The sequence below is a fragment of the Coturnix japonica genome, chromosome 2 (assembly GCF_054131305.1).
Source record: "Coturnix japonica strain WE chromosome 2, WE-NBRP24, whole genome shotgun sequence".
Lineage (NCBI taxonomy): Eukaryota > Metazoa > Chordata > Aves > Galliformes > Phasianidae > Coturnix > Coturnix japonica.
The window spans coordinates 459841-484474 of NC_140664.1; the positions used below are offsets into that span (position 1 = coordinate 459841).

At 49.2% G+C, this 24634-nt stretch overlaps 3 protein-coding genes across 14 annotated transcripts; 2 read left to right on the plus strand and 1 right to left on the minus strand.

Moving 5' to 3' along the window:
• Positions 1 to 34: 34 nt before the first annotated feature.
• Positions 35 to 3145, minus strand: TIGD5 (tigger transposable element derived 5). The gene has a single exon (XM_015856417.2). The coding sequence runs from the start codon at positions 3018 to 3020 to the stop codon at positions 855 to 857; it is 2166 nt and encodes a 721-aa protein (XP_015711903.2). The 5' UTR covers positions 3021 to 3145; the 3' UTR covers positions 35 to 854.
• Positions 3146 to 3494: 349 nt separating this feature from the next.
• On the plus strand, positions 3495 to 18456 carry EEF1D (eukaryotic translation elongation factor 1 delta). Of its 10 annotated transcripts, none has more exons than XR_014942352.1 (11): positions 3495 to 3544; positions 5694 to 5722; positions 7873 to 9071; positions 10257 to 10383; positions 11705 to 11776; positions 14959 to 15169; positions 16229 to 16316; positions 16436 to 16536; positions 17381 to 17629; positions 17759 to 17953; positions 18358 to 18456. XR_014942352.1 is itself a non-coding variant. In XM_085536854.1 (11 exons), exons 3-11 carry the CDS (start codon positions 7873 to 7875, stop codon positions 18394 to 18396), a joined length of 2136 nt encoding a protein of 711 aa, XP_085392980.1. In that variant the 5' UTR covers positions 3495 to 3544; positions 5694 to 5722; the 3' UTR covers positions 18397 to 18456. The 10 variants fall into 10 exon arrangements, 9 of the variants coding, with proteins under 9 accessions (XP_085392980.1, XP_015711916.2, XP_085392985.1 ...); XM_085536854.1 differs by having other exon boundaries at positions 15104 to 15169; XM_015856430.3 differs by having other exon boundaries at positions 15107 to 15169.
• Positions 18457 to 19284: 828 nt separating this feature from the next.
• Positions 19285 to 24412, plus strand: NAPRT (nicotinate phosphoribosyltransferase). Of its 3 annotated transcripts, none has more exons than XR_014942353.1 (13): positions 19285 to 19497; positions 20604 to 20731; positions 20811 to 20893; positions 21141 to 21271; positions 21339 to 21454; positions 21668 to 21861; positions 21947 to 22135; positions 22278 to 22362; positions 22607 to 22687; positions 22954 to 23056; positions 23167 to 23324; positions 23622 to 23729; positions 23846 to 24412. XR_014942353.1 is itself a non-coding variant. In XM_015856438.3 (13 exons), exons 1-13 carry the CDS (start codon positions 19311 to 19313, stop codon positions 23903 to 23905), a joined length of 1575 nt encoding a protein of 524 aa, XP_015711924.3. In that variant the 5' UTR covers positions 19285 to 19310; the 3' UTR covers positions 23906 to 24412. The 3 variants fall into 3 exon arrangements, 2 of the variants coding, with proteins under 2 accessions (XP_015711924.3, XP_085392987.1); XM_015856438.3 differs by having other exon boundaries at positions 21947 to 22087; XM_085536861.1 differs by lacking the exon at positions 21339 to 21454 and having other exon boundaries at positions 21947 to 22087.
• The last annotated feature ends 222 nt before the right edge of the window (positions 24413 to 24634 follow it).

Genomic DNA, 24634 nt, shown 5'->3' on the forward strand with positions numbered 1-24634 from the left:
GACTCTGAGGGATCATTGACAAAAGACAACCTCGGAGCAGCAATAAAAATCCATTTAATCTTCATAAACTCTGAAGTCAGGAGACAAAGACAACAAGTAAAAACACCCACCCCACAAGTTAGCTCTAGTGATCTTTTTTCCCCCCTTTTTTACAATAATTAGTCTCAAATTTTAACAAAATCGAGTTGAGAAAAGAGCTGCTTTATTCATATCTCCCTGTTTTGGCAGGAAAACATTTTGGCAGCGGGAAGAGTACCACCAACCCTTTGGGAAAGCAGCCCAGGAAATGGAAATGCAGCAGTTTGCCTCAGTGTCCCAATGTGACTCCATTTCCCTGCAGGGTTGGCAAAGGGCCCCCATCCCATCACCCAAAGAACATCCTGGGGTTAGAAAAGAGCACCTCCTTAATACAGTTAGGGTGAGGAACGACCCTCGGTTATGCAAGGTATGGAGGGTGTCACGCACAAAGAAAACAGTCCCATGAGCCCTAAATCGCTGACTCCCCATTGCTGGGACCTCTATAGATGACCCCATAGGACAAACAGGGTGTCCCCAACCCCATGGATGTCCCAGGCCCCCATGGGATAATCAGTATGTGTCCCTAGTCCCATGGATCTCCCAAGCTCCACGGGCATCTGCAGGTCTACGAGTGTCCCATGCCCAATGGGGATCCCCAGCCCCACGGGACAATCAGGGTATCCCCAGCCCCAGTGGTGTTCCCAGCCCCAGTGGGGCATCCCCAACTCAACAAGTGTCTCAAAATCCATGGGTGCCCCACACGCATCCCAAGAGCCACACAGGCGTCCCAAGGATGCAAGGTGCACAGTAGATAATGGGTAATTGACCACCTTGCCCTAGGGATCAGGGCTGCTGCCACGGTTCAGCCTCTGGGCCATGCTGATGAGGGAGCGGAGCTGCACCAGTTTCAGTGGTCCCACTCTGCGAGGGTCCTGGCCCTCCAACCAACGCAACGCTGTCTCCAGACCTCTGATGGCTTCGCGGGCTGTGGGCATCAAAGGGGACCCCCCTTCTCCAGCCCCATTATCCCCTCCACCAGCTCCTTCCTCTTCCTCCTTGCATCCTCCAGGGTCTTCCTCCATGGCATCTTCATCCTCATCATCCTCCCCCATCCCTGGGGCCATATCATCCAAGTGCAACCAGTTGGCCACCTCCTCAGGAGCCAAACGTTTGTAGGCCAATGCGGCCAGCTGGGTCAAATCACTGAAGATTTTGCCATCTCCATTGCCTTCCTCTCCACTTGTGCAATCTCCTCCTCCTCGCTCTTCTTCCCCAGGTTGGGGCTCAAAGGCAGCACGCAGTCCCAACAACCAACATTTCTCAATGGCATTGGGAGGGATGAGGTCCCAAGAGAGGCCAGCCAAATACAGCATGTCCTTGAGGAGAAAGGAACGTGCAAAATCCACTGGGCCACCAGCGCTGATGGCCAAACGCAGCAGTTCTCTCTTGTAGAACTGCTTGAAGGCTGATACCACCCCTTGTTCCAATGGGGTTGGGATTCGGCTGCCTCCTCCAGTGGAACTGTTCCCAGTTGGGCTTTTGGAGAGGAAAAGAGCACGGATGGAGCCATCGGGGGTCTGAAGTTGGGGAAGATCCTCATGATGACGACCCCCAGATGATGGTGGGGACGTGAGAAGCAGCACGGCCTTTTGCTGGAGGCAGCTCCGACGTAGGTAGCGTTTGACACATGGCACGAAATCCTCATAAAACCAAACCCGAAGAAGGGCTGGCCCCAACCTGGCTTCAGGGCTGTAACGATACTCAGCAGGGAATTTCTCCTGGTTGTGATGACAGAGGCTGGGGGGATCACGAAGACCTCCAACCACCAACGGCTTCAGTTTGTGGGTACCAGTCAAGTTGGCAACCAAGAGCACGGTGACGCGTTGACGAGGAGCAGTCCGACCAGGCAGCAGCTTCCAGTAGAGCCCGGTGATGTTGGCGTTGTAGATCTGTTCATCACCATAACCACCAGTATCTGAACCTGGTGTTGTTGGAAGGTTGGGATGGGCAATGGAAGTGCGTTCAGGTTCAGCATGTAGAGCTCCTTCGCCGTAGATGCGTTGACTGGAGATGCCGTGACGCTTCTGCCAACGCCAGAACCAACCATGACTTGCCTTGAAGGTACACTCAGGGCCGTAGATCTGACGGGCAAAGGCTTCTGCTTGTGCCTGGATGAGAGGCCCAGAGAGTGGTACACCATGCTGCCGGAGTGCAAGGAACCACGCATATACAGCACGGTCTATCTCCTCTTCGTTGGCCAACCGCATCTTCTTGCGTTGAGTGCCCACCTCTCCACCCAACTGCTCTAGGAACCAACGCAGCTTAGCTTCATCTTTCAACCAACCCCGTAGGGTTCCTCCTGGCACCCCAAAAGCCCGGCACACCGAAGCCTGCCGTTCTCCTTTCTTTACCCTCTCAATAGCATGCAGCTTGTCTTTAATGGAATACGCTCTACGGAACGCCATCTTCATTGACACCCCAACACCGCCGCCATTGGAGATGCCACCGCCATTGGAGGAGCTGCCACCGACACCTTTGCCATCAGAGGTGCCACCACCAACACAGCTATTGGAGGTGCCACCGCCATTGGAGATGCCACCACCATTGGAAGTGCCACCACCACCATCACCATTGGAGATGCCTCTACCATTGGAAGAGCCACCACCACCATCACCATTGGAGGTGCCTCTACCATTGGAGATGCCACCACCATTGGAAGGGCCAACACTACCACCACCATTGGAGGTGCCTCTACCATTGGAAGAGCCAACACCACCATCACCATTGGAGATGGCTCTACCATTGGAAGAGCCAACACCACCATCACCATTGGAGGTGGCTCTACCATTGGAAGAGCCAACACCACCATCACCATTGGAGATGCCTCTACCATTGGAAGACCCACCACCATTGGAGCTCCCACCACCACCCCCACCCCCTCCCTTCCTCCCACCCGCTATTCCAGCCTTTCCCCCACCCACCTCCTCTTCCTCCCCAGCCATGTTGCAGCCATACGTTGCAGGTTATTACAATAACCTCGTTGTTTTGGGGCTTATTGTTTTAGCGGTGCGCGTTATAAGCGGGGCGGGGCGGAGCCGCCCTTTGTCTCCGCTCCGACCCCCTCAAAGCGCATGCGCGCACCCCTCTCGTTGCACTTAGACCGATCCACTCTCCCCCCCCGCCCTCGGGTGAACTTGGTCTCTCCCTCCGCACTCCCAATGCCTTCGGAATGTACCACTCCACTCACTAAAGGGGGGGATCACCTTTTTTCACCCTTCCTTCCCCCACCTCTCTCCTCTCACCCCACTCTCTTCACGCGGATGATTAAATCTATTAAATAACACACCATTCTCTCTCACACCTTTTCCCAACGTCGAAAACTACGCGGTATTTTTTTATTCACCCCCCCCCTCCCCCGCGGGGTGTCGAATGGTTCGCTCCGCCCCCACAATGCCCCGCGCACTGAGCGCCGCTCTCCTTTTACCACACGGAGGCCGAGCCGAGCGGTCAAGCTCCAGCGCTGCCGGTAAGTGCTTTATATTCGGCTTTATTCTCCTCTTTAAGTGCTTTCCTTGTGTTCCTTCGTCCTTAGAGGGATGTGGGGTTAAGGGCTGGAAGGGCTTCTCTACTTATTTAGGGGCTTGTGCCGTTCTAGGCTCTATGAGGCCCTCAACTCTGTGAGGCCCCTATTCCCCTTATGGAGGTGTATCTTTAGGCTATTCATATATATATATATATATGTATATATATATATATACACATATATCCCATATACACAAAAAAGGAGGTTAGGAGGGGGCATTAGGTCATTTATATCCCAAAAAGGAGGGCAGGAGGGGGTTTTATGTCATTTATACCCCATATACCCCCAAAGGGAGGGTAAGAGGGGGCTTTAGGTCATTTATATCCCAAAAAGGAGGGTAGGAGGGGTCTTTAGGTCATTTATACCCCATATCCCCCTAGAAAGGAGAACAGGAGGGGGCTTTAGGTCATTTATATCCCAAAAAAGAGGGTAGGAGGGGTGTTTAGGTCATTTATACCCCATATCCCCCTAGAAAGGAGGGTAGGAGGGGTCTTTAGGTCATTTATACTCTATATCCCCCCAAAAAAGGAGGATAGGAGAAGGCTTTAGGTCATTTATGCCCCATATCTCCCAAAAAAGGAGGATAGGAGGGGTCTTCTGGCCATACATACCCCATATCCCCCCAAAGAGGAGAGTAGGAGTGGGCTTTAGGTTGTTTGTACCCCCATATCCCCCCAAAAAGGAGGGTAAGAGGGAGTTATATGTCATTTATACCCCATATCCCCCGAAAGAGGAGAGTAGGATGGGGCTTTAGTTCATTTATACCCCATATCCCCCCAAAGAGGATGGTAGGATGGGGCTTTAGGTCATTTATATCCTATATTCCCTCAAAAAGGAGAGTAGGATGGGGCTTTAGGTCATTTATACCCTATATCCCCCCAAAGAGGAGAATAGGAGGGGTCTTTTGGTCACACATACCCCATATTCCCCCAAAGAGGAGAGTAGGAGGGGGCTTTAGGTTGTTTGTACCCTATATACCCCCCAAAAAGGAGAGTAGGAGGGGGTCTTATGTAGCTTATACCCCATATCCCCCCCAAAGAGGAGAGTAGGAGGGGGCTTTAGGTCATTTATACCCCGTATGCCCTCAAAAACGAGGTTAGGAGGGGTCTTTAGGCCATTTGTACCCCATATCCCCCTAAAAAGGAGAGTAGGAGGGGGCTTTAGGTCATTTATGCCCCATATCCCCTCAGAAAGGAGGGTAGGAGTGGGATTTAGGTCATTTATACCCTATATCCCCCCAAAGACGAGAATAGGAGGGGGCTTTAAGTCATTTATGCCCCATATCCCCCAAAAAAGGAGGGTAGGAGGGGGCTTTAGGTCATTTATATCCTAAAGAGGAGGATAGGAGGGGTCTTTAAGTCACTTATACCCCATATACCCCCAAAGAGGAGAGTAGTAGGGAGCTTTAGGTCATTTATACCCTATATCCCCACCATAAAGGAGGGTGGGAGGGGACTTTAGGTCATCTATACCCTCCATACTCCCAAAGGGGAGAGTATGGGTGAGCTTTTGATCATTTATACTCCACATCCCCCCTAATAATTGAGGTTAGGATGTGGTTTTAGATCATTTATACCCCCATATCCCCCAGAAAAGAGCTTGTGGGGGGCTTTAGATCACTTACATTCCCACATCCCCCTCAAGAAAGAGGATGTGGGGAGGCTTTATGTCATTTAGACCGTCCTTGTGTATCTCAGAGACTCTCTTCATTCCCAGAAGGAGCTCATCCCACTTTCCCCCCTCCTCGTGCTGCTGTTCCCAGCCCCTCTCACCTTTTTAATGCCCGTATTGCTGTTTTTCCTTCTCTTTCTGTGATAGCTGACTAAGGATCTACCCATTCCAGAGCTCTGCTTTTGGCAGCAGGACAGGGCTGAGGCTGCTGACGTCCTCTCTTGGGGCTTGCAGAGCATTGCAGAGATAACTTGAGCTGCTGAGGCTGCTGCTGCTGTGTGTCACTCCTTCTGCCCCCAATAAAAACCCATGGAGGAAATCTGTTCTTTCACATCTAAATCAATTCTAATGATGTCCTGTATGGAGGAGAAAATGCTTTTGCTGGGCTGTGTAGCTGTAATTCTTCTTTCTCCTTTTTCAGGTGTGCCCTATTTCTCTCTGACCTTGCAGGTACGCCTTTCTTTTCTCTATCCTGCTTGCTTTCAGTTTGCTGTTCCATGTGAAGGTGACCACGTCTGTCGCTCCCTGCTGCTGTGATTTCCCCGTGCTCTCAATTGCAAAGAGCAGAGCAAAGAGTATTTAGGTTGCACTGGATCAAGGTTTGTATGGAGTTACTTCATGTAGCACAGTGACCTGATGGATGTGATTCCTCTCCTGGATAAAGGTTGGTGTGAAGCTCCTCCATGTAGCACCGTGACCTGATGGATGTGGTTCCTCTCCTGATGCTTTGTGTTCCTCCTTTGATTCAGGCCAGAGCCAATTCAGGGAAATAAACCAATAAAACATCAGCTTTAGAGCTTCTTTTCCTCGTGCCTGCAGAAATCATTGTGTTCTTATGTAGTCCTTGGGGTTTCTCCTATAGCTTTTTGTCCATGGGGAGCACAGATGTGTCCCTATGAGCTACACTGCCTCCCTTGTCCTCCTGCTGCCTCCTGACGCTCATTTTTAATGAAATAGTACAATATCTAATGCAAGTTGCATCCAGAAAGCTGCTGTTTAACATCTTTATAACCAGACTCCAGGGAAGGAGATTGATAATATCCATTTTACAGGCTCTCAGGTTAAGAGAACCTTGGACAGAGGAGGAGGAATGGATTCTTATCAACCACTAAACAGAGTGGGATTAACTTTCTTTTGGTGGCAATGGTGTGCTTTGGTTTTATGGGCTTCTTAAAAGGTAGCTCGATTTCTGGGGGTAATACAGCCAAATAGCTTAAGTCCAGAGCTTATGTTGGATTTACAGAACAACAGTAACTTCAAGCATTAACCTGCAGCAATGGGAGTTCATTGCATGGATTTGTTCTGGCTTAAAACACTTAGGGATCGTGACAACAGATACCAGAAACAAAGCTTTGAAGCAGCAGATCAGACCTAGAGGTTGTCTTTTAGGTTTCTGTAAGCTCAGTTGATGGCACAGCTAAGCATCGAGCTGACTTACTTGGGAGTATTTGATTACTTGGCTCTGATAAGTAATAAGAATAGCATTCTCTTTGAACACCTGATAGGTTGTTAATATTATACGCTGTGCATTCAAAGGGAGGAGTTAATTGGTTGTTGGTTGTGTCCTTGCTGAATCTCTTGAAACTTGGCCCTGTCTCTAAACTATGTATTTTTCCTTATTGCTGTCGCAGGAACTAAAACAGTAAGTACTCTGCAGCCGTCCTGTGGTTTGGCACTTGTGGGGTATGGGGTGTGAAGGCACTGGTGTGTAGCTTTACTGGTGGACACAGGTTATTGCCCAACTTTCAGATTTCCACTGGAAAATGATGGCTTTAGACTGTGATAACACCTGCTTTGGGTTATTGAGGTAATCACAGTAAAGGATCTTAAAGGTTTTATTCACTCCTAGCTTGTGTTTTTCCCTAGGGATAACATGAATGAATGTGGATCTGTAGCCAAGCAGAATGACAGACAAATGCAGAGCCCTGATGTTCCATTTAGGAGTCCTTACCAATATGTTTTGCCTTCAGGCTTAAGCTGCAAGTCTTGGCTAATTGGAACTCATGTAAAGACTCTTTTAAGGGAGTTTTAAGTTATAACACTGCAGTACTTTGCTATTTTAAACTGTTTATTCCCCCTTCCCCATTAAATTATGTCAAGCAAAGCACCTTTGCTTGAGCAGAAGACTTCTGGGGGTAAGCTTAGTTCACAATCTCCAGCTCTTGGTTGATTTTCATTGCTGGCACCTGGAGGTTCTGAACCAAAGTTGTGCTATCAGCTCCCTCTCCTGGCTTTTCAGGAGCAAAACATGAATCAGAGTAAGCAATGACCTCTAAGGATACATGAGAATTAGGGTATCCTTCATTTTTTGAGCATTATCTTCCCAAATAAGTGCCTGGTTGTGACCATACCTGGTGGATAATTTAAGGCTAACCTACTAATGTGAAAAAGACCCAAAGGCAGTTTAATCTCCTTGGGCGACAATTAGTAATTAAAAGGAATTTAACTGAATGCTTAGGCTATTTAAGGTGAATAATAATGGCTTTTGACACATAGAGAACTTAAAAAGTACTGAAGTCTTAATGCATGCCCTCGCTTGATTGAGTCTTGCTGCAACTACATTGTTGTGCTTATCTTTTAATGCTGCCACTCTTTGGAAGATGAGGACCAGGAAGCCTCCCTGCCCCATAGAAAAGGTCTGGGTAGACAAACACAAATACGATGAAGCGGAGAGAATGCATTATGAAGGAGAAGCTACGTGTGCCACCGTAGCCCCAGAGGAGTGCATGGAGCTGGAGGCTGTCAATGGGGTCTGCAATGATGACTCCGTTGAAGGTGAATTCAAGGGAGACCTGAAGAGAGGCAAAAATGGCAAGAAGCAAAGGAAGAGGAAACGTTCTCCCAAACCCAAAAATATGGTCTCCAAGGTAGACTCTGTTTTGAGTGGTTTATTAGCTGACAGTGTATGGTTTGACAAGCCTTTGTATGATCAAGCTGAGTGCTTGTATAGGCAAAAATTAGCAGATTCTCAATACCAGGAGGCAGCAGAGACTGAGCAGCCTGAATCAGAAGCTGTCCAAGACGTTCCCAAGCCATGGATGCTACCAGCAGCCCTGTCCTGCTCTCATGGCAACCTGAGTGCGTGTCACCACGTCGTTCAGGGCGTTTGGGTCAACAAGTTTGACTTTGACAAGGCTGAGAAGGCGTTCCTTGAAAGGTCTCAGTTCTTTGTTCCTCCAAACATCCTCACCATCCCCTCTGTGTGCTCAGACAGTGGGAATGTTGGGCTGGGAACGCCAGATGAAGGCTACGTGACAGCGCTGCCTACACCTGCTACACCCAGCTTAGCTCCTGATGCGGTTAATTCTGATGTGGTTAATTCTGCTCCCCTCGTTAGCAGCTCGCTTTCCTCCGCAGAGCCCACAGTCAATGGTAAACCTCAGGCTTCCAGCTTGCAAGCTCTGGTGTCAGAGGTGTGGTTGGAGAAACCTCTCTACGACGGCGCTGAGAAAAGCTTCTACGAGAACATGTTCGATAATCACCCACCGGGTTCCCCCCAAGCGTCGGAGAACCACCAGAAGGTTGGGGAGAGCTACAACGTTGGGAAGGAAGAAGGTTCTGAACACATGGAGCTCATCAGCAGCTCTCAGCCACCCTCACCCACCTCCTTCTTCCTGCACGAGGACAGTGAGCGCGTGTGGCTCAACAAGATGATATACGACAGCGCTGAGTCGCGCTTCTATGCAGCCGAAGCTCTGAAAATGGAAAGAGCAAAAGAGAACGCAGGGATGCCACAACCCACAGTTGTGAAATCCCAGCCAGATGCTGAGGCTCCGAATATACCTGCACCAGAAAAGAAGTAGGAGAAGTTTACTTTGGGGTGGGGGTAAAACACATGCGAAGTTGGGGTCAGGATTGAGCTGGAGGCATTTGCATGTGTAGAAGATGAGCATCCTTTGGCGTCCGCGGGACCGAGCGTGTGTTGTACTATAGGGAGAGGTTGCTCTTGGGTTGTTTATAAGATGGGGAATGGGGAAATTCCTTCAGAGAGGGGAGGAAAAAGTTGCCGTAGTGATTTATTAAACCATTTGGTCTGCAGGCTAGATGGATTCCAGCCTATTTGGTGTCAAGGTGTGGTTGGTCAGGAAGAGCTTCCCATTAGATTACCTCTGTAGTTGTAAATTGTAGGTAAAACATTGAGTTGATCTATTGAAGCTTCCACTTTTTAAGTCTTTAGTCTTGAGCAGGGGCTGGCAGCATTGAGTACTGGGAATGGCTTCAATGCATGTTAACCCATGGGTGGGTTGAGGAGGATGGATGGGTTTCCAAAGCACTCACCCATTGGCTTCGTTGGGTATGTTTGTTGGAGAGCTAATGATAAAGGGGGTGCGTTGGGTTGGGGCATGATTTAGGTTGGAGGGGGTGAGTTATTGTGTGGTAGAGCCTGGTCTTGGTGTGACTTTATTGTGGTGCTTTGTCCTTGCAGCAGGTGGGTTTCTGCGTGCAGTGAAGTAGCTGGATGGAAGCATGTAATAAGAAAGCCAACAATTCAGAGCTTTGTTAAAGGAAAACTGAAATTGGTTGAAGTTTATGACTTGTAATGATCAGGAGTTGCCTGACAGAGTTATGCCTTGCTTCTCCTATCTTTGGTTTCAGCAGTAAGAGCATTAATCCCTATCAGTCTCATGCACAAGGCATCTTTCTTAGTGGTGGATTCCAGCGTGTGTGTTGAATGTGATCTAGAAAATCCTCCTTGGGAAGCTCTTTGCTGGAAGGTGGTGCAGATCAGCTGATTCCTTGTGCCCTCCCAGTGCCCTTTTGCACAATGCAGGCCAGGCAGACGGGGTAGCTGATTAGCCTGCCCTGCTTTCCTAATAGGATCCTGTTTCCTTAAAGCTTCCCATCAGAGGGGGGGAACTGCTCAGCAGAAAGCCACAGCCCTATGGGGGTTAGACAGCGCTGCTCTCACAACCCCATTACAAGCTCCTCACCTGAAAGGCTCCTGGAAACTGACTTTATTTTTATTGTTCTCCTCCCTCCGCAGAAAAATGGCAGTTGAATTCCTCGTGAATGAGAAGATCTGGTTTGACAAGTACAAGTACGATGAAGCTGAGAGAAGGTTCTACGAGCAGCAAGTGAATGGGCCGGCCGGCAGCTCTTCGCACCAGCAGGTAACGTTGCTTTCAGGTGTGCTGGAGCCTTAATGCAGAAGGACTCTGTCTTACCTGGATGATGTGTCCTTCTGTATTTATTGCTTTCACTCTGAATGTTGCTTTAATCCAAGTGTGAGAGGCTCACTAAACCCACCCCACCTTGTCTTTGTCTCTTGTTTGTGCACTAGGACTCCTCCAGCACAAGCGGTGTGTTGGGAAATGAGATGCCCTTGTGCTGTTTTGCTGTGGTTTTGGAGCTACTAAGCTTGTCTTGGCAGGGCTTGGATATATATATATATGATGTTTAAAGGTTGGACTGAATGATCTCAGAGGTCTTCACCAACTTTTATGATCTAGTGAGGGTGCCATGACTCCTAATTAACCAGCAATGACATTCCTCTCTTTGTACCCCCTTGCAATACTGCATCCTATGACGCAGGAAAGCTGCATCACAGCCTTGAATTGGGGGAGGGGAGCAGGTGGAATGGGATCATGGTGCTGCTGCAACACACACCTTGAGCAAAAGTAGATCACACAATTCTTAGTCCCAAACGAATTCTTAGTCCCTTTTAAAGCGCAGAGCTACTATAACCTCTTCTTGTACTATATACAAAGGCTGTTAACTGCTTATGCACTTAACTGGTGATGTGGAAAGCTGCTTAGTGATTCACGTGGCTGTCCTGCAGGCATTCTATGGGGGAAGCTTCTGGCTTCGGTAGTAACTCATAGGCACACTCTGTTCCTGCTTCTTCTGCTGGGGTAGTGGTGGCACAGCATTGAGGATATACTTGCATAAACATGAGAAGCTGTAGGTAACCATCTCAAGCAAATGCTAAAGAGGCCTTTGAGAGGGAAAAGGAGGAAGAGAACACCTTATTTTTGTGCCTCATAAGGAAATTTTGGCTCCAGGAGGTGGCTCTGATGGAGATGCTGTAGTGTTCTTGCATCTACTTAATGCTAAGGATAAATGTCAGTGGTCCTTTAAACCTATCTGCAGCCTCAATGTGGGTTATCCACCTGAATGTGTCTAGGCTGTATGACAGAGGTTTGTGGGCAGTTTGATATCACATATCTTGCTCTTGGAAGAGATGAGGAGTCAATGGATCATGGAAGATGAGTTTATGTATTAGGAAGGGGGAAATCGTCCCCATTGAATCAGCAGGAAGATGAGGGGAAAAGAAACCCGCCCCTTTTTTTTTATTCCTCTATTCCCCCCTTTGTTTTAAACCTCCCTGACCCAATTTCTCATGTTACCTATATATATATATATATATTATAATATATATATATTTTTTTAATTTTTAAAGAAAAATCTTGGTTCTTTCTGCACTGTTTGCAGGAGAACGGAGCCAGCACGATCCTCCGCGACATTGCCAGAGCCAGGGAGAATATCCAGAAATCACTGGCCGGAGTGAGTACCCGAGCTCTCACCACCTGGCTACCTGCAACCATATTTACCTGTGGTGCAGAACTCTTACGTGAACACTTTCTAGATTGGTTTGGCTTCTTCATTTTTTTATGAAGTCAGAGGAGAGATGAGTTTGGTGTGCAGCTCTGCGTACCACCAGCACATAGATAGAGCCATCTGACCAAGAGAACAGTTGCTATCAGAGTCCATCTTATTTGCTGGCTTTAAAACTGCATTTAGGAATAAATATTCTTCAGCTGAGCTTCTTTCCTTTTTCTCCTTGGTGGGTTTTAGAGTTTGCTCCCTCAACACTTAACAATTCACTGCTAAAACAACCTCGCTGGGCAGCAAAGCACTGAGCTGCCAGCAGAATCAGGTCTCTTGGTGGGGGTACACCGAGCTGCCACCTTCTCTTTCCTCTTTTGCTTTCAGTTTAGGGTATGTGCAAAAAAATGGTGTCTTCCATCTGTTTGCAGCTTAGGAATTCATTTAGCCTGGCTCCTAGTCTGGACTGTCCCATGAACTGCATTTCTAGAGGTGTTTTTTATGCTGATAAGACATAACAGGCAGCACTGTTGTAATGTTTTCAGCTGGAAGCTGGTAGCTTAAATTGAAAAGGGAATAGAATAGAACATAGAATAGTAGAATATAACACAGATCCTGATTTCTGACACCTGCATCCTTGAGCGTATCTTCCACCTGAGGATATCCATCCTTCACCTGTATTTATTTGGCCTCATAACTCCCCTCTTGGAAGTTATTACTAAATCTAAAGTCCTTTTCAAGGGGAGAATTTCCTATTCCTCCTTAACATAGGCAGTGAGAAGCCGCGTATTTGGATTGAATACAAAGGAGTTGGGCTGATTGCTTTTCCCCTGGTGATCTTAGTGTGGGACTCTGACATTACAAAAGCAGCTTCTGCAACTGCTTGTGTGAGTGATTCAAGCTGGAAACTTGGATGCAGGAGCAATGAGGGGTGTATTGAGAACAAGGGGGGAGTTTTGTTGTGGTTGGATTGGGTGGTTCTGAGAGCAGCATTGAAGTCATTGGGACGTCTTATGAAAGAGGAAGGGAGTGCTTGGCAACTTTCTAATGCTAATTTCTGTCTTCAGCATCAATATTTCAGCCAAGGGCTCAGGGAAGCAGGGGAAAACAATGCTCTGCTTGGGCATTCAGTAGGAATTATCAACCCCTTTCTAAGACTTTCATCTAGGGCTTCAATGAGGCAAATAGGTGGGGAAGCAAACCTGAGTTCCATCTCCACCAAGGCTTGGAAAGCTTGTTGTAAATCAAGTGTTTTAAGACCTCAAATCCAGCCAAGATCTAACATCAGTTTCCTCCAAAACAATGCAGATTGCAGGAGCCAAGACCTGGATATGATGAGTGGGGCCAGGAGACCTAAATACTAATCACCTGGCAGTGCTGCTGGTCTGCCTTGCAGGTGTGTTATCATCTCATATAATGGCCTGTGGAGCCTCAGATGCTCCTTGTCCTGGTCTGTGCCTCTTGCCTAGTGAGAAACGTGTCAGCTTGGGTTAGCCAAGTTTTATTATAGGGAAAGCTAAGAGAACTGGCAAAGCACCAGCCCAAAGCCAGACAACAGCACTGAGAACACAAAGTACTTTCAACCCCAATGGGAGTCCGGTGCTGAATATCAAGAGCTGTTCTGTTTCCTGCAAAGATTTGGGTGGGTTTGAGGATTTAAGGCTGGGATTGAACCGTAGCATCTCAAAATTGAAACCTTGCTTGTTGTAAAAAGCAGCTTTGAGTTTTCCAGGCTTGAAGGAAAAGCACTGTTCTATATATGTGCAATAGGGAAAGCATCGTGCACCCCAAGTATGTGGTTACCTGGTAAAGCCAAGCATATGGCAGTGTTCTCCTCCCTGATCGCACTTTACTTACTGTACCTTAATCTGACCATCCTTATTTCTTAGGTTTTATCAACACATGGCCATATCCAGGCCCTGGAACATACAGCAGTAAACCACAGTTGGGTCTTCAGCTTCCATGTATCAGCTTAGAAGGACTGAGCAGTTGAGAAATCAACCAGAGAACCATCAGCTTTTGGGGTTATTTTTGAATCTTGGATAAGAGCAGGCCTGAAATTCAGTGTAGGTGGAGTAATATGGAAGGGTTTGGGTACATTTAGAAGCACCAAACTCTGATGCAGGAAACATTTGTTTGCACATACCTTTCCATCCTGCTTTGCATGGTCATCCCTGCTTTCAGCCATCACTCCAGCTCACATCTGCTATACATCACTAATGCTTTCCCAGCCATGTTTTCAATAAATGCTGCAGCTGATGCCATTGAGACTTCAGGTGATGAGATCTTATAGCTGAGGTCACGAGGCACAGAAAGGAATGACTTGTCCAGCATCATCAGCGAGTCTGAGGCCACATTCAGAAACCACCCAGGATCCATCCCGCTGCCCTTAGGCAGGTGAAAGCATCTTCCATTTACAGGCATCATTTCAGTTTGGTATCATTTCAGTTTGGTATATGGCCAAACCTGTATTTCCTAAGCTCAGGCAGGTTGACCTGAAGGAGATAGGAGACCTGAACTCTACGTGCAAGAAATAGGTTTGTTTTTTATATGAAGCAATGAGTGTTTTGGGAATAAACTGAAGAGCCAACCTGTGTGTTATCCAGCCTGGAGTATAGTTGGTAGAAGTGAATGCTGTGCTTTGCAACTGGTTTATATGTTAAAGGAAAGGCCTGATTCCTTCAGATCCTTCTTAGAGGGAAGTGCCAGCTTTCCATCCACGTCTATTAGCAGATTTCAGTCTTCTCATTGGGTTAACTTAGACCTTGGCCCTTAGCATTAAGTTCCACTATGGATGATGTACTTAAAATAGGAAGAGGTCAGATAATGAGCCCATTAGCAGTTCAGTGTTTGCCTTCTGTCGTTCATCTGATGGTGGTGCAAGGGTGAAAGCCAACACCATTGAGTTGCTGGGTGTGGAATGGTGTTGTGTTGCCTCTAAGAGGAGGTCATTGGTGGTAATTGGAGACCTGCTAGGAATCTTATAGCTTTGCATGTGTTTCTGCCTATAGGGTATTACACCACACGTGGACAGAGATAGCTGAGACCTGGTGTGTGTTTCAGTATTGCATGTATCACAGGTGGGGAAGTGATTAAGGCTTTACTAAGAGCAGAGCTCATGGATGGCTGTTTTAATGCAGGCTTTGTTTGGTGTGGAGTTGGTGTGACGCTGGCTCGTTTTTGGACCACTTTGGATCTGCTTTCCTGCACAATTCCAGCATGAGTGAAATGCATTTTCTATCTTTGTTGAACCAAACGTCCCCCAAACTTCTTTGCCCTTTCCAGCAGAAGACAGTTCCACGTAGTAAAGAAGCTCCTGCCCGTCCAAAGAGGCAGTCAGGCCATTCAACTGTAAGTCCTCTCAGCATGAATGGAGCTGGTTGTGTGATGCCAGAGGAGACTGCAGTGCAGACGTGGGTCAATGAGGAGCATTTATCCTTTGGCACGTGGTTGTAGCTCACCTAATGGAGTGTTATGAGCACAGTGTTTAGGAACTGATCTGAGCTTCTATTCCCGACCCTTTATTGCCTGCAAAGATGGATTTCGTGGTGGTTTTGACCTCTGGTCCCCCTGTTTCTTTGGGATGGATGGGGAAAGGTCTCTGACGTTCCTGCTTAGAGCATCTCCCATTGATCTGCATGTCCTATAAGGGACTGATCTCCTTGCTCTCCCAGGGGTCTACATCTTAGACCTGCTTCCCATTTCCTCATATTCCTCTCTCTTAATCTTAAGTGTCAGCTGTGACTGAAAACAGTGTTATTATATGCCGAGTACACTTGGAAGAATATAAATTTTCACTGTTGTATTTAGTTATAAAAGGCACTTAAAGCACAAATGACTGTATCTTCTGTTATATATACATACAGTTGCTGGTCTAAAGTTACAGAGAAATCCTTTCTGCTGTTAAACCAAATGCTTTCGAAGCTGGATCGGTCTAATTGCTCCCTTAGGATGTGTTAAATTAAGTTCAGGTTGCTTTGAGAGGATCTGAAGGCTGGACTGGGGAAGGTGGGAGTGCAGAAATGCTGTGATCTCTATGCAGGGACTTTGCTGAGTGATGTTAGCGGGTCATTTCTATGCTCTGTGCCTCAGCTCATCTGTAAGAGGAGACAGATGCCCCATAGAAGAGACTTGGGGTGATAACTTCCATAACGTTCCGTGTTCAGTGGTGGTCTGAGACTGCAAGAAACGACTTCATCCTTTGCTCATCATTGCCACTTCTTGACATTTCATGCTGCCTTATATAGAGCTAAGCCTATTTACTTTGAAGCTTTCATGTCCTTGTTTTCAGCTTAGCCCTCAATATTTATTATTCCCCTCCTCAAATGTTTGACTCTTTGTTTCACTCAACCACTGAGCTTGGGAATAGGGTTGAACACATTGGTTTCAATTCCGTTTTCCTTGTTGCAGAGCACGAGTTCTTCTGGGCCTGCTGATCAAAATGAACTTCTTTCCAGGATCTCTCACTTGGAGGTAGAAAATCAAAACCTTCACAGTGGTAAGTAGGAGAATTTGCCATCATACAAGCAGTCTGGTTGGATTAGTTTAACATAAGACCTAATGCACAGTCTACAAGCTTAAGTTTCTCCCCACACACATACCACAATCTCCTTGCAGTCGTTGCAGATCTCCAAAAGGCCATTTTCAAACTGGAAAGTCGCCTGAATGCTCTGGAAAAATCTACCTCCCATCAACCGTCCCCTGTTCCACCAACACAGGTGCGTCTCAGTCAAGTGCTGCTTTATTGTCACGACATGTCACTTTGTTTCTAAGGTCTTTCCAGGTGCTGAGGATGGAGATTGAGTTAATCACAGAATCACCAAGGTTGGAAAAGACCTAAAAGATCATCCAGTTCAACTCTTACCTATTACCTATTATCAACGTATTACCAATAGCTCCCACTAAACCATGTCCCTCAACACAACATCCAATCGTTCCTTGAGTTAAGATGAGATGATGCATCTTTTCCACCTGTTTTGGTAGCTTCCTTACCATTCCCAAACCATTATGTGGCATAAAGAAATATTACATCTAAAGTCAAACCAAGAAGCTCATGCTTGAAGGTGTTTAGTTGATAGAGCCTTATATATTAGGAAATCTGAACATTGCTTCTGTTGTTGAGGGAGAGAAATAAACATCAGTGAATCCTTTGGTAGGTATTTGCTTGTAAGTCTTGTGGGTCTGCAGCACCCTGGGTGTATTTTCCATTTGGATGTTCACCTCTAGGGGATTTCATGGCAACGTATGGTCTCCTGTAGGTAAATGATAGCAAGGCTGTTCTTTAAGGCCATGTTCTCAGCTGCTCTTAAGCTTCTGTTCTTGATATTCTGAGTCACTGGGCCTTTAAGAGAAAGGATCAGCTTTTGACTGGTGTTTTTTTCACTCTGTGAGTTGAAATATGGCTATAATAGGTGAAATTAAAAGGTCCCTCTGGTCCAGTGTCCTGTGTTGATGGCTGTTGGTCGGTTCTTCACACCTTGTGGGCTGTGCTTATTGAGCAATGTGAACTCTTCTCTCCATTCTTCCCCACTGCAAACTTGAACTCACATCATCCTCATGAAGAAAGTGGAACCTTTCGGTGTTCCCTCCAAGAAAGTAGAGCTTCCATCTGCTTCACCTGCAAAGAAAGCTGCTGCAGCGGAGGAAGATGATGATGATGATGATGACATCAACCTTTTTGGCAGCGATGATGAAGAGGAAGATCAAGAGGCTGCCAAAGTGAGGGAGGAGAGACTGCGTCAGTATGCGGAGAAGAAGGCGAAGAAACCGGGTCTTATTGCCAAATCTTCCATCCTTCTGGATGTGAAACCGGTGAGTAGGTGAAGTGGGAGAGCTCCCACATGAGGCTTCAAATCATCTCATATGTTACATCTGAGTTGAAGGCTTGACCTGCATGTTTCCAAACAAGGGTGATTAAATTCCTTCTCCCTGCCCTTGCAGTGGGATGATGAGACTGACATGGCCAAGATGGAAGAGTGTGTGAGGTCTGTCCAAATGGATGGGCTCGTGTGGGGAGCCTCTAAGCTGGTCCCAGTAGGTTACGGCATTAAGAAACTCCAGATCCAATGCGTAGTGGAGGATGACAAAGTCGGGACCGACATCTTGGAGGAGGAGATCACCAAGTTCGAGGACTATGTAAGTATTGAGCTGGTATAGAAGCCGTTTTGGGGTCTTTCTGCTCCTCATCCAGCCCATTTGGAGCAACTCCTTCTTATAGGCTCAATATGGGCAGAACCAAGGTGGGAGTTACATGGGCTTTTTAACCTTGGTGCTGGAGGTGCCTCCATCCCCATTCAACCTCCAATGCAATGGGAGGGTAGAAAGGATGACCTGAAGGAAGCATTGATGCAGTAGTTAACACACCAGTGTCCTGTTATCACCCTTGAGGGTGGATATCTGCACAGCTGGCCTTAGGCCTATGCAATGCTCCATCTATTATGAGCAGAACCAAGTGCGTGCTGCGAAGATCAACCTCGATGTGATGTGAGCGCTGAACGCAACCTCGCTGACCCCTCACCGCTGCTCTTGTTGTGTTGCAGGTGCAAAGCGTCGACATCGCTGCTTTCAACAAGATCTAGAAGCGAAACCCATCCTCCCTGATATACTGTAACTAATAAAAAGAGATCAAGGAGTGCGGATCTGATGGTGATGGCTTTCTCTGTTCAGTGTATCTGCCCTGCAGTGATACGTTGTAAGATGTCAGGCTGTTTCCCCTGTTCATAAAAGACCTGAACAAGAAGGAAGAAGGATACTTGTGTGTTTCCTTGTGATACACTTTAGCAGCTCCTTTGCTTTGTGAGGATCCCGGCCTGTGCTTAGTCCGGCCTCTGCAGTAAGGGGAGGTGACGCTAATGGGGCGTCACAAAGTCCAAGGTCCAGCTGCAAGTGGGAGGCGCTGTGAGCTGCTGCAGCTTCCATCCAGCCTTCTCTAAGCTAAACAAGCCCAGTTCCCTCAACCTTTCCTCATAGGAGAGGTGCTCCAGCCCCCTGATCATCTTAGATTGGGCCACTAAGCCCTCCACATCCTTTCTACACTGCAGGTCCCAGACCTGGATACAGAACAGATGGGGCCTCATAAGAGCTGAGTAGAGGGGGACCATCACCTCCTTCTCCCTCCTGGCCCTATTTGCCTTACATCTATCCTCCCAGGGCCACCCCATCCACCTCCCTAAGCCAAATGGACCCCGTGTCCCCTCCCAAGCCACCAAGTGCCCCCTATGTCCCCCCAAAGCCACTGAGTGCCCCCATCCCCAAACATCCCTCTCCCCCCTAAACCCACCACGTCCCCCCTATGCCACCAACTGCTCCCCTACCCCCAATGTCCCCTCGGACCCACCAAGTGCCGTCTATCCCCAATTCACCCCCCTCCCCTTCTCCCGTTCTCACTCCAAGCCACACCATATACCCCATCCGCCCACCAGGTGTCCCCACGTCCCCACATCCCCGCCCCTCTCCCATGTTGCTCCGCTTTCTCCCTTCCCAGCTCCTCCCGATGGCTCCCCTGGCTGATCTCTACCACCTAACGATGGCGTACGCTCTATGGAGGACCGGGAGGCACCGGGACCCCGCGGCCGCTGAGCTCTTCTTCCGTCGGGAACCCTTCGGTGCAGCCTTCGTGGTGGGCGCAGGGTTGGGTCAAGCCTTGCGTAGCCTCGGGGCTCTTCGTTTCTCGGCTGCGGGTGGGTCGGTGGGACTACGTGGATATGTCCCTTAAGGGGGTTCGTCATTAGGGCTTGGATTGGGGACGGGGATATCCCGGGTGCAAGGACTGGACGTGGGGGAGTGGGGACGTCCCTTTTTAGAGGGTCTGGAGACTCGGTATTAGGACGGAAGGGACGCGGGGAGATCCATCGTGGCAAGGACAAGGATTTGCCTTGGGGCATAGGGACGGCCCTTAGAAGGACGGGGGACTCCTCAAAGGGGGGCAGGGATATCCCTCAGAGGGATCTGAGTGCTCATATGGGACATGGGGACATCTCTAAGAGGGACAGGGGACTCAACAGAGAGACCTGTGGGGCACTGGGGCAGCCCTTTGGGGGGGATTTAAGGGACAAGACCATCCCTCAGATGGACACCGGAGTCCTCAAAGGGATTTAGGTGACACGGGATCATCCCTTTGGAAGAACTGGAGTGTCTTCAGTTGGACCCAGGGGACCCAGGGATGTCCCTCAGATGAACATGGGGAGGACAAGGGGTGGGCTTCAGAGGGGCTTGAGAGACAGAGGTTTGGGGTGGTGATGCTGGTATGTCCCTTAAAGGGACAGGGAACTCCCTAAAGGGATTTGGATGGGGGCACAGGGCTCAGAAGGATTATGGGGACATGGGGATGTCCCTTGGAAGGACAGGGGACTCCTCAGAGGGATCTGAGTCCTTAAAAGGAACTAGATGATGTGGGGACATCTCTCTGGAGGACCTGTGGGGCACAAGGATGTCCCTCAGAAGGTCCTAAGGGTTGGGAGCCTGGGGTGGGGGGGACAGAGATGTGCCATCAAAGAGATCTGAGTCCTCAGATGGATCATGGGGGGCATCTCTTAAAGGGACAAGGAAGATCTATGGGACACTAAGATCTCTCTGAGGGAGAACTGAGCCCTTGATGTAGGGGACATGGAAATGTCCCTTAGATGGATCTGATGGGGAAAGGGACATCCCTCAGAGGGACCAGTAGACCCCTTAGTGGTACTTGGGGTTCCCTCAGAGGACCTTGGGGACCAAGGGGACATTGGGGGAGTCCCTTGGGGGGCTGATGCCCTACAGGGGACAGAGCCACGATCTGACATCCCTGCAGACATTGCCTACTTGCGCTCGGTGCTGCCCAGCACAACAGAGGATGCCTTCTTTGATTACCTCTGCACCGTGGATGCCTCTGAGGTGACCGTCACGTCTGTGCCTGAAGGCTCCGTTGTCTTCTCCAGGGTGAGACACACGGCCAAGCGTCCCCATGTCCCCATCCCTGGTGTGTGGCTGTGGGGTTGTCACCGTGCTGTCCCCGCAGGTCCCGCTCCTACAGGTGAAGGGACCGCTGCTGGTGGTGCAGCTGCTGGAGACCACCTTGCTGTGCTTGGTCAGCTACGCCAGGTAGGGGATCCTACAGCCTTTTTGGGGCTCTACAGGGGAATCTGTCCATCTCTGCTGGACCAGCTGTTGTCCCTGTATCCAAGTGGAGTTGTTCTCCAAGCAAACAAACCACGGTCCTCTTTGTCATTCCCAATGTTGTACCAACTCTTGGCCCTGCATCTTGGCTGTGACTGAGTTGTGGTGGTCCCCAAGCAAATGATGGTGCCGCTTGTTGCCAACATGACTTGGTTTGACTTGGCCCTTCCAGCCTGGTGGCCACCAACGCCGCTCGATTCCGCCTTCTTGCTGGCCCGGAGATGAAGCTGATGGAGTTGGGTCTACGTCGTGCCCAGGGTCCGGATGGTGGACTTTCTGCCTCCAAGTATTCCTATATTGGAGGTGAGTGCTGTCCCACATACCCGTTCTGTGTCGTGGTCGTGTTGTCACCCCTCATCCCTCCTCCCAGGCTTTGACTGCACCAGCAACATCCTGGCAGGGAAGCTCTATGGCATCCCAGTGCGCGGCACCGTCGCCCATTCCTTCATCATGTCCTTCAGGTCGCTGGAGGAAGTGAAGCCCAGAGTGAGTGCTGGGAGATGGGACAGGGATGGGAAAAGACCCTGATAAGACCCTGGGGATGGGACATCCCAGGTGTGGCTGTAGGTTTAGATGTCCCCATAGGGAGGGGTAAGGGGTTACACATGGTATGGGGTGCACGAGACCCACGTTAGAACTCATTTCACCCACTGAAACCAACGTGATTGATTCAGTGCCATCACTGGTGTCCCCAAACAGGTCCTGTCACCGCTGGCAGGTGGGGAGCCCATGGATCTCCCATCCCTGGCCGAGTCATGGCTGCAGAAGGTGTGTGAGGTGCTGGGGATCCCCACTGACAAACCCAACCGCGGTGAGCTGGCTGCCTTCGTGTCCTACGCCATCGCCTTTCCACAAGACTTCCAGGGGCTTCTGGACACCTACTGCGTCATGAGGTGGCCTTTTTTTTGCTGTGTCCCCATCTTTCATTGTCACCTGGTGCAGGACATGGACACTAATTCTTCTCCCTGCCCCTGTCAGGAGCGGTCTACCCAATTTCTGTGCTGTAGCATTGGCCCTACACCAGTTGGGGTACCGCGCCATCGGGGTACGCCTGGATAGCGGGGACCTCATCCAACAGTCCAAAGAGACCCGGAGGGTGCTGCGAGCCTGCGGTGCTCAGTGAGTCCTGCAGACATCCGGAGAGCATCCCCTGCTTCTCCGCCCCGGGTACCCACACATTTGAGTGTCCTGCCTCTGTCTGTTAGAGTGGGAGCCCTCACTGTTCTGTGGGGTGCTCGTTGGCTCTCAGAGCCCCTAAACCTGGTACTGATTTCCTGCTCATTCTCCTGCTCTTCTCTTTCTTTTCCAGCTTCCAGGTTCCCTGGTTTGGGAGCATCCCCATAGCTGTGAGCAATGACATCAATGAACAGAGCTTGGAGGAATTCAACCGAGAGGTGAAGTTGGGGCTGGAGCAATGGAAAGATAAATGTGATGGTCACTTTCAAATGTGACTCGGCCTTTCCTGGGTGGGAACAGAAAAGAGTTTCCACCTGGAATGAGTGGGTGGGATGGACAGATGGACACCAAGAGGCACCTTAGGGCAGAGCAGCCCCTGACCTGCCCCATGGCTCTGGTTTTAGCATGAGCCTTAAAAAAATAAAAGGCTGTTGATGGTCATTGTCTTCTCTGCTACACCAGGGGAGTGAGATTGACATGGTTGGTGTGGGGACAAACCTGGTGACGTGTCCCCTTCAGCCGTCGCTGGGCTGTGTTTACAAGGTAGGAGTGGCAGCTCTGCCCCACTTGGCTTGGGGATGGTTTGAGGCTGTGGTTTTATTTTTAATGATTTACTCAGTTATTTTGAATCTGACCAGAGCTCTGCATGGTCTCCCACACCAGTGTGAGCTGGTATAGAGTCATAGAAGATTGGGAAAGACCTCTAGGATCAAGTTCACCTGTCAAACCATCACCACCTTGTCCATTAACCATGTCCCTAAATGCCACATCTACCCTTTTCTTGATCCCCATCACTTCTTTTTCCACAGCTGGTGGAGGTTAATGGCTCCCCATGCCTGAAGTTCACAGAGGAGGAGGAGAAGATGACTATCCCAGGGATTAAAGCAATATATCGGCTCTACGATGCTGCTGGTGAGCCCCACTGTGTTGGAAAACTCCTGTCTCATTGACCAGTTCTCCTTCCTGCTCCATAATCCTGTCACTGGTGTCACCTGCTGGCACCTGACCCTTCATCCCTACAGGTCGTCCCTTCATGGACCTCATGGCCCTGGAGAATGAGCCCTCACCGAGCGTGGGGCAGGAATTGGTGGTCCACATCCTGGGAAGAAGAGGAGAGGCCACCAAAGTCAGGCCGAGCGCTGTGGAGCCCCTTCATCACATGTACTTGAGAGATGGACAGGTTAGAGGCAGCTCTATCTCTTTCCATGATGGGTTTGGATCAGGAGGGGCTCAGAGTGGTGGTGGTGGGTCCATGTCACAATGAGGTGTCCTTCCCTTGTTGTGTGAGGGCCTAGGTAGGGTGGTGGCCTCCTGCTGAATCAGTCACCAGAGTTTGAGATACCCCTGCCCCTGTGATGTTAGAAAAGCTGAGATGGTGCCACCACAACCACCATCTCGTTGTCCCACATCCCTGTGCTGTGCAGTCTTGAGGTGCTTGCACTGCGTATGGATGCTATGATGTCTCTCCATCCCGCAGGTGTGTGAGGAGCTGCCCAGCTTACAGGAGGTACGGAGCCATGCACAAGCATCCCTCAACCTGCTCAGCCCCGTTCACCGCCAGCTCCGTGACCCTCAGCCCTACCCAGTATGTTTTCCCCTTTACTAAGCACAATCCTGGTCCTACCCAAATCCTCCTGCCCCCACAGACCTACAGTGACCCCATGGAGCCACACTCACTGTCCCTTTTTGCTTCTTCTCCAGGTGGCATTAACAGAGAAGCTGCAACTCCTCCTCACGGAGCTGCAGCATGCTAGCCAGTGAGGGGTACCCCAAATCACCCCCCAGCACTCAGACCAGCATTTCTGCTGTTTGGAAGACCAGGTGATTAATTTGGATGGTTCTAATGGTTATCTGCTGCTCTGAGGACTGTACAGGAACTGCTTGTGGTCCCCTCACTGCAAAGCTGTGGTCAAAAGAATGGGGCAGATAGAGCTGGGAGGTGACGAGGGAGCCATGTCAAGCCATGTCCACCGTGTTGCATTGGGAGCAATGCGTTTTCTTCCTTGCTGACCTCAGTGGCCCTGCCGGCCCTGTGCCTTCAGTAATGACAGGACTGATGTCATCCATCACCAACACTCAGCAGCAGGCCACGTCCTCATTTTGTGGCATCCTATGCCTAATTCTAGCACCAAAGCCTTTGGAATGTCAATGCCCATGGGAGTACCCATGGGCCAGTAGCAACGAGTGGAAGGTTTGAATCAAATACCATCCGGAAACGTTGCACGGAATGGATAAAAATGTCAAAGAATAAATCATGTGCCTTTCTGAGCTACGTGTGTTCTTCTCTAATCCTGTTCAGGTTTGTAATAGAGCGGTGCTTTTAAATCCTTTTTGCTGAGCTTTGGAATTGTGCAGCCAAAAACGGAGCCCCACACTGAAAAGACTTGCACCCATTCCCAGCAAAAGTCTGGGTAAGAGATGTTGTGTATTTATGGTGGTGGCTTTTTTTGTATGGTTTTTTCTTTCTCCATCTTTAGATCTTTGCAGCGC

Coding starts and splice junctions, on each gene's coding strand:
- EEF1D (XM_085536854.1), top strand. CDS start 7,873: ATGAGGACCAGGAAGCCTCCCTGCCCCATAGAAAAGGTCTGGGTAGAC. Junction 17,630..17,758: donor TCCTTCTGGATGTGAAACCG/GTGAGTAGGTGA, acceptor CTGCCCTTGCAG/TGGGATGATGAGACTGACAT. Junction 17,954..18,357: donor TCACCAAGTTCGAGGACTAT/GTAAGTATTGAG, acceptor GTTGTGTTGCAG/GTGCAAAGCGTCGACATCGC.
- NAPRT (XM_015856438.3), top strand. CDS start 19,311: ATGGCTCCCCTGGCTGATCTCTACCACCTAACGATGGCGTACGCTCTA. Junction 20,732..20,810: donor GCTCCGTTGTCTTCTCCAGG/GTGAGACACACG, acceptor CTGTCCCCGCAG/GTCCCGCTCCTACAGGTGAA. Junction 23,057..23,166: donor TCGGCTCTACGATGCTGCTG/GTGAGCCCCACT, acceptor TCATCCCTACAG/GTCGTCCCTTCATGGACCTC.
- TIGD5 (XM_015856417.2), bottom strand. CDS start 3,020: ATGGCTGGGGAGGAAGAGGAGGTGGGTGGGGGAAAGGCTGGAATAGCG.